The sequence below is a fragment of the Bidens hawaiensis genome, unplaced genomic scaffold (assembly GCF_021521415.1).
Source record: "Bidens hawaiensis isolate Kalapana, Puna unplaced genomic scaffold, B.hawaiensis_p1.1 tig00059182_1, whole genome shotgun sequence".
NCBI classification, from domain to species: domain Eukaryota; kingdom Viridiplantae; phylum Streptophyta; class Magnoliopsida; order Asterales; family Asteraceae; genus Bidens; species Bidens hawaiensis.
In genome coordinates this window covers 56,390-64,535 of record NW_027500671.1, presented here as the reverse complement: position 1 = coordinate 64,535, position 8,146 = coordinate 56,390, and the positions used below count along the sequence as shown (strand labels likewise).

At 37.6% G+C, this 8,146-nt stretch overlaps 1 protein-coding gene across 1 annotated transcript; it reads right to left on the bottom strand.

Annotated features, from left to right (window-relative positions):
* Positions 1-975: 975 nt before the first annotated feature.
* On the bottom strand, positions 976-8,146 carry LOC143602580 (ATP-dependent Clp protease ATP-binding subunit ClpA homolog CD4B, chloroplastic-like). Its single transcript, XM_077079640.1, has 10 exons — positions 7,958-8,146; positions 6,578-7,160; positions 6,357-6,472; positions 6,160-6,282; positions 5,352-5,537; positions 5,064-5,279; positions 4,093-4,310; positions 3,499-3,574; positions 3,322-3,411; positions 976-2,459 (listed from the first exon to the last, which is right to left on the bottom strand). The coding sequence occupies exons 2-10, from the start codon at positions 7,140-7,142 to the stop codon at positions 1,278-1,280; spliced, it is 2,772 nt and encodes a 923-aa protein (XP_076935755.1). The 5' UTR covers positions 7,143-7,160; positions 7,958-8,146; the 3' UTR covers positions 976-1,277.

The following is an 8,146-nucleotide window of genomic DNA, read 5'->3' as shown; positions in this document are numbered from 1 at the left end:
CTACCACAACCTGAATGTAAAGGTTGTGTTGAGTTTATAAGAACTTGTTAGGATAATGTGTGTAGTTTAGCATTTAACGTTATGTCAATATTTTATTTTTATTTGGCTTGAAATTTATTGTTGCGATTCATGAATAAGTAAGTCACTTATTATAAGATGTCCATAATCATAATTATAACTTATGAAATCATGAATCAAACATGTTGAATTTTATAGATGATAAAAGTTTAGGAATGACTTGAGACAAAATTCACCTATGCTTGTTAATGAACAAACATTACGAAAGACCTAGCTTTGAGATAACTTTAAGAATCGTTGTCATAAGTGAATCTTAAAAATGGTAATGTATTAGTACTTTAGTAGTATGATTTAAGATACATAATTGGTCTTGACTATTAAGATAAACATTGTTCTGTAGCCAATTATAGAGGTCATCGTAGTTGTCGATGAGAATATGCCCCCTGCAAAAGTGATGAAAACGCATGAACAGTCACAAACAAAGTTAATTCGTAATGGTTTTGGTTTGATCACTTTGACTCAAGAAACAAAATAATTAAATCACATGATAATATGTCTCATGTTCATTAAGATACTGGTAGCAAATAGATAATTGATGGTTGATACCTTATGCGTACCATTGATATGAAGCTAGTGAGTTGAAATGTCATCGGTACCTTACGTGTGCACAAAACCAGTTTTAGGCTTCATCAGATAGTTTTGGAAACCAGATCGGATTGAATCAAGGTTGATCAAAAGCAGGGTTGATTGGATTTTAACCGGTTTACAAAGTTTTAACCAGTTTCAACTGTGAGTCCTCAAACCAATACACGCCTCTATTAACGTGTAAGCTTAGATATCATTGGATGCTTGATGTTGTTTATGCAAAATTAGGGGAACTATGCAGACATATATGCACTACAGCGTTTAAGCATCCAAGACACATCATCAAACATCACCACACAAGCTAATACTACATACTACATAAATTCATTAGTCATTTAATATTTCCCAAATTATTTAAACCCATACACTCTAAGGGTGTTCATAAACCGTCCAAACCCGAAGTAAATCACACGGTTTGATCGGTTTGAACTAGACACTGCATACACAATTTAGTTTCCAGAAATACAATAAAAATACATTCTAGAAATATTAAATACACTTCTCAGCTTTAACATCTAACAACCCTGTGACTGTGCATGCATATTCAATAAAACATAACAAACAACATATATGATTAAAGTTCAGAGATAAAAGACTGCCCTGTCCTTCCTTCTCTACACGGAGATCGGCTCGGGCAATGCCTCAGGAGGTGCACCACTGCTCCCGTTCAAAACCGTCACGTTGCCATCAGAATCAACATCAACAATGACGGAATCACCTTCCTTAATATCACGTGCAAGCATCTTCTCCGCCATACTATCTTCCAACAACCTCATAATTGCCCGTCTAAGCGGCCTTGCACCATAGCTCGGGTTATACCCTTCCTCCACCACCCGGTCCCTAAATCTCTCAGTCACTTGAAGCTCAATTTCCTTTCCTTTTAACCTCTCGAAAACCTCCTTCAACATGATATCAGCAATCTCTTTGACTTCCAGTTTGGTCAACTGTCTAAACACAATCATCTCATCCAACCTGTTTAAGAACTCGGGCCTGAAATATTGTTTAAGTTCTTCAGTAACCAAGCTTTTAATTCGGTTGTAACTGCTATCCTTCTCGTCATAGTCAAGGTCAAAACCTATCCTCCGACCACCTTTTTCAATAACGCTGCTACCGACGTTTGAAGTCATGATTAGAAGCGTGTTTTTAAAGTCAACCGTCCGTCCTTTGCTGTCGGTCAACCGTCCATCTTCAAGGATTTGAAGCATCATGTTGAAAACATCGGGGTGAGCTTTTTCGATTTCGTCGAATAGGACAACGGTGTAAGGGCGGCGGCGGACAGCCTCGGTCAACTGCCCGCCCTCGGTGTAACCAACGTACCCGGGCGGTGAACCGATGAGTTTGGAAACGGTGTGTCGTTCCATGAACTCACTCATGTCGAGGCGGATCATGGCTTCTTCCGAACCGAAATAATAAGCTGCTAAGGCCTTAGCAAGTTCGGATTTGCCAACACCGGTTGGACCTGAGAAAATGAAGCTGGCGATGGGGCGGTTAGGGTTTTTGAGACCGACACGGGCGCGGCGGATGGCGCGGCTTATGGCTTTGACCGCTTCGTCTTGACCGATGATTCGGGTGTGGAGTGTTTCTTCCATTTTGAGGAGACGGTCGGATTCGTCTGTGGAGACTTTTTCCACCGGGATGCCGGTCCATGATGATACGATGTGCTGGATATCTGCTTCGGTTACGGTGGGGCCCTCTTCTCCAGCCTCTGTCTCGGCTTTGCTCATCTCTTTGTTCTTGTCTACAAGAGCTGATATTTGGGTTTTGAGATCCATTTCCCTATCCCGTAACTCGCCAGCCTGTCAAGGGTATAAAATTAAGAAGAGTATGGAGATAACACCAAACAAGAAAATATAATAATGGTAATTTCTAAATGAACGGTTCAATATGGGTTATAGTTGATCTCAAACGGGTCAAAATATGCACCAAGTGTATTTTTAATGCATAACCTCCTAAATCATTTATTTAAAAATAACAGATAGATTATTGTTATAATAATGACGGGGTGCAAAGGTCGTGCCGTCGTGGGTCGGGTTTTGGCTCAAACCGAACCAAATACCCAAAATTTGGTTTTTGAGTTTTTGAAAACCGTTCGGTTTCAGTTTTCTGTTTGGGTTTGATTTGGTTTTTTCGTTTAACCATTTACGCTTGAAATTTTTGGGGCCAAAAAGAAGAAATTTGGGTTAAAAATTCGGGCCTGATTTTGATGTAAATTAATAAGTAATTCTTATTATACATTTGGGCTTAAAATATTTGGGGAACCCAATTATTAAATTCTTAAACTTCTTAAAACTCGAAATAATATAGGATAATTCAAAAAGTTGGTCCAATTCAGTTGTTTTCAGTTTTAATTACATACATGCAAAACCGAAACCAAACTAAAAGTTCAGTTTTTACAAAAACACACAACCACAAACCATATGTCATTTATTTGTTTGTGTTTTGGTTATTTCAGATCAGCTTTCGGTTACGGATCGATTTTTTCGGTTTCATGCACAACAGACACACACCAACTATTAATAAAAAATTGGACAAAAACGTCTCAACCAGCTTAACCCATTTTAATTTGTACAATAAATTATTACGCGTTCTGAGCCGAACTGGTTTTGATCCGTTACCCAACCCGTTAATTTCGTCACATGAAGGGAAGAAAGCAAGTACCTTTTCAAAGTCCTGGCCACGAACTGCTTCGTTCTTTTCTTTTGTTATATGTCTGAGTTCTTTTTCAAGCTCTTTAGCTTCTTCTGGGAGCTGAAAAAACAAACCATCAATAAACGAGTGACTAACAAAAAGTCATCAATAAACGAGTGATTGCAAAAACAAAAAAAATACACATACTTGTGCATGACGAAGTCTAACACGAGAACCAGCTTCATCGATCAAGTCAATAGCTTTATCAGGCAGAAAACGGTCACTGCAAGAAACAAAATGAAATATGCCGTCTTTTATCATTTTGTAACTTATAAGTTTTAACCACTGGATTTATTAATTTATATAACGCCCTGCTTGCGGTGCGCGCATATAATGTATATATGTGTGAACCCTCGGGTGGGCAAAAGTAAAATTGCACTAATTTTGACATTATTTTACTAATCTCATGAAAATAACGTTAAAAGTGGCGGAAGGTTAATCAGGCATCATGTGGTGGCGTTGATAGCCGAAAGACAAGGGCACATGCACCAATCAGCCGGTGTCCCGATGATTGAGTGCTATGTGCTTTATGTCCAAGGCTTGATGCAAAACTACTATCGAGCCGGGGGTCTCACCGGAAGCAGCCTCTCTATCCCTATGGGATAGAGGTAAGGCTGTCTACATCTTACCCTCCTCAGACCCTACCATAGCATTGCTATTGGTGGGATATACTGAGTACGATGATGATGATGATGATGATGATGATGATGATGATGATTTATTATTTTATATATAATATACCTTATGTACTGATAGGATAACTGGGCAGCAGCTACGAGTGCATCATCGGTATAACGAAGTTTGTGGTGAATTTCATAACGTTCACGAAGCCCCTTCAAAATCTGTATGGTTTCATCAACTGTGGGCTCGGGCACCTTAACAGGCTGGAACCGTCTCTCAAGTGCTGGGTCTTTCTCGATATGCTTTCGGTACTCATCAAGGGTTGTTGCACCAATACACTGCACCAATTGCAAAAGAAAGGTTACAACTTATATAAAACTGATAAGTGACACAACATTTTTTAACATTGAATTCAGCCTTTCAATCGTCATGTGCAAGCCATTATGCAGCCACAGGCCAAACAAAGCAAACTTTCAGTGAACAATTCGACGAACAAACATGAACAACTTTTTATTCATCCAGCTAATCAAACGAGCATGAATGTTTCAATATGTTCATTCATTTGTGTTTGTTTATTAATAAGCGAACAAACATGAGCAACTTTTTTTTGTTCATTTAGTTGAACGAACAAGCATGAACGTTACGTTTGTAAATTTTCATTCATTTATGATTGTGGGCGTTTGTTTATGTTCGTTCATTTATGTTTTTTTGTTTAAGTTCATTTATGTTTGTTAGTTTAGGTTTGCTTTAAGTTAAATTTATAGACTCGTTACAACTTAGTCTAGTTTTATGATTGCCATTACAAATTAGTCTAGTTAAAAAGAAAAAATAAAAATAGACCCAGCAGATTTATGTACAGTTTTACTTTAATTGTTGTTCGCTCAATTATGTATTTTCATCTATGTTAAGTTATGTTCATTTGTTAACATCCGTGAACCATTTGTTTATATTATTAACAAACGAACACGAACACACTCATCTTCTTAACAAGTGAACATGAACAAGAACACCCCGTTCGTTTAATTGTCAGTGTTCGATCAGATGTTTGGTTAAAGTCCAACGAACAAACACATGCATTATGTTTCACTTGCCTGCAATTCGCCTCTAGCAAGAGCAGGTTTCAAGATGTTAGCAGCATCAATAGCACCTTCTGCAGCTCCCGCACCAATTAACGTGTGGACTTCATCAATAAACAGAATAATTTCATCACTTTGCTTGATTTCCTCCATGAGCTTCTTTAATCTCTCCTCAAATTCCCCACGGTACTTTGTGCCAGCAACAAGTAGACCCATATCCAAAGTAATCACCTGAAAATCTAGAACATGAATCACAGACAGCCTTCTATTTAAACAAAAACCACCTTAAAAAACCAAACACACCTTCTTTCCCTCAATTGTTTCTGGAACATCACCATTTGCAATCCTTTGTGCAAGGCCTTCTGCAATGGCAGTTTTTCCAACACCCGGCTCTCCAATGAGGCACGGGTTGTTTTTTGTACGCCGTCCTAGAATTTGGGTAACGCGTTCAATTTGTGGTTGTCTTCCAACAACAGGATCCAGTTTACCCTATATAAATATATAATAGAAGATATTAACTGTGACAAAAACTTTCTTAAAAGGTAAAAGAACCAAATATCAGACGATAACCAGCAAAATATAACCAGCGCCACTGCGGCAGGGATGTTAAAACATGTGAGGCCTGGTTTCGACGCCATTTACATTAGAATTCACCAGAGGAAAAAACTCATGTTGAAACGCTCATAAAATAAGCACGTAGAAATGGCAAACCCTGAATTTTATAAAACTTCATGTTTTTAAGGTTGTGGGAAAAAAACAAAAACTTGAAGCCACTTTAACGGTATGTACATTCATGCTTCGAGTAATTGTACATTATGACAAAAACTCGGTTTTGAATGAAAATTACACCAAAACGTAGATGAAAATATACACGTCGCAACGGTACACTCGGAATCATATAAAACATCATATTTTAAAAGTTATAAGAGAAAAATAAAACAAAAACAAAAAAAACGAGTGGGCGGCTTGTCATAACATAATTGGTTAAAAGAAAAAAAAGGCAAAACTTTAGGGTGTAAAGGATTTGTTTAGAGGGGGCAATATTGTAACTTGAAAAAAGTCGATCTTAACTTGAATGTAACCTACCACACATTTTACTATAAATAATTACCTCCTCTGCTAGCTTTGTCAAGTTGGTACCATATTCTTCCAGTGTCGGCATCTTATTACCAGAAGTCCCGCCACCAACTCCAGCACCCACAGCTTCTGCACTCTCACCAACCATTCTAATAACCTACACAAAGGCACGGACATTGGTATACAAAATCAAATTAAATTCTAGATGTATAGATATCAAAGATAACTTACCTGTGTGCGAATGTTATTCGGGTCTGCACCTAAATTCTCGAGAACACGAGCTGCTACACCTTCACCCTCACGAAGCAAACCGAGAAGCAAGTGCTCTGATCCAATATAATTATGACCTGAGACATGAAAAACGGAACAAGAAACATTAAACCATGGAACTAACAAAAGTTATCAATGATTTAAATAACAACATGACTACTACAAAAGAACAACAGGTGTACCAAGTTGCCGGGCCTCTTCAAGTGACAGTTCCAGTACCCGTTTGGCACGGGGAGTAAATGGAATCTCTACAGCAACAAATCCACTACCTCTACCAATAATCTTTTCCACTTCAACACGTGCATCTTTCAAGTTAATACCCATTGACTTCAACACTTTTGCAGCAATGCCAGTGCCCTCACCAATAAGCCCTAACAATATCTGCTCTGTACCAACAAAATTGTGACCAAGTCGTCTTGCTTCCTCTTGTGCAAGCATAATTACTTTAATAGCCTTCTCGGTGAAGCGTTCAAACATGGCTTTCGGTGCAATTCTAGAAGCCTTTGCTCTCCTAACTGAGGTGGCTGCTGCAACTTTTGAGTGGAAATCTTGACCTCTGTTGATCATGCTGTCTAAAGCGTTGACTCCCCTTAAACCAGAAAAAGTCCTCACTCTTGCTGCAGGAGCTTGTAAGCTGTACATCATCTTAACTGCTCTTTTTGTATTACCAGATCGCTTTGAACGGACCTTGCTTTCACTTGAAACTGCAGAAGGAAAGCTGGTAGATTGCACCAAAGCCCCCGCCATGATTGCAAACAAAGAATTCTGCACATAAAAATGAACTTTTATAATTTTTATCGCGTATTTACACTCCATATAATCTCTAAATGACGTAGCATGAACAAACTTGCAACAATTCTTCTGAAAGAAGAGCATAAGCAACATATACATGCACAAAAAAAAATTGAAAAGTGTAACTTATGCATTAAAAAGCAAGAAGCACTAAAATATTACAGAAATATATATCATACACAAGTTGCTAATCCCAATATCAGGTTAAATAATGATGATATAATCCAGCAATATTCAAGTTAGCATGTTTAATCATGTTTTAACCACAAACTACAAGAATACAAAATAATTCAAGATAAATTAAACCATAAGAAACAACAAAATCCAGAATTAAAAGCTCCTTTAAAGAAATCATGTATCCTTTCCGAAAACTTATTATGCCTACATTACCACCTTAATTTCGCCATTAACGCACTCATCTATAGAATAATAAACCATCTGAACTTTAACCTCAACAAAAACAACATCAATTAGTTATCATATGCACACAAACTTCCACAAAGTCCTCTATCTAATCCACATAACCACAAATCCATAACTTACACACTTCGAATCAAACACCGAGCCATCGAATTCATCACCGACACATCTCCTTTAACCAATAACAATCAAACTCATTCAATTATTCACACGCCTCTCAAAATTCAACAAATAATAACATAAACACATAATTAGCATAATTCAAATCGAAGCCCTAACATAACAGCAAACATATGCAAATTCATCTACAAAACACAGCAAAACGAAACAATTCATAACGAATTGTATACCTAACTCGCCGGAGCAAGGTAGAACAGATGCGTGTTGTGTTCGGAGCGAATATTCCGGTGAACGGATCGATGAGATGTGGATATGATGATGATAACAGGCGGAGAGTCTTGTATTGTATGTATTATCTTGTGTTAAACTAACACGCCTTGATTGTTATTATTATTATTATTATTATTATTATTATTATT

Excerpts from the sequence above, each read along its gene's own strand:
- LOC143602580 (XM_077079640.1), bottom strand. The coding sequence starts at position 7,142 with ATGGCGGGGGCTTTGGTGCAATCTACCAGCTTTCCTTCTGCAGTTTCA. Across the intron at positions 5,538-6,159 it reads TGACAAAGCTAGCAGAGGAG|GGTAAACTGGATCCTGTTGT; the intron begins GTAATTATTTAT and ends ATATTTATATAG. Across the intron at positions 2,460-3,321 it reads GTGGCCAGGACTTTGAAAAG|GCTGGCGAGTTACGGGATAG; the intron begins GTACTTGCTTTC and ends TACCCTTGACAG.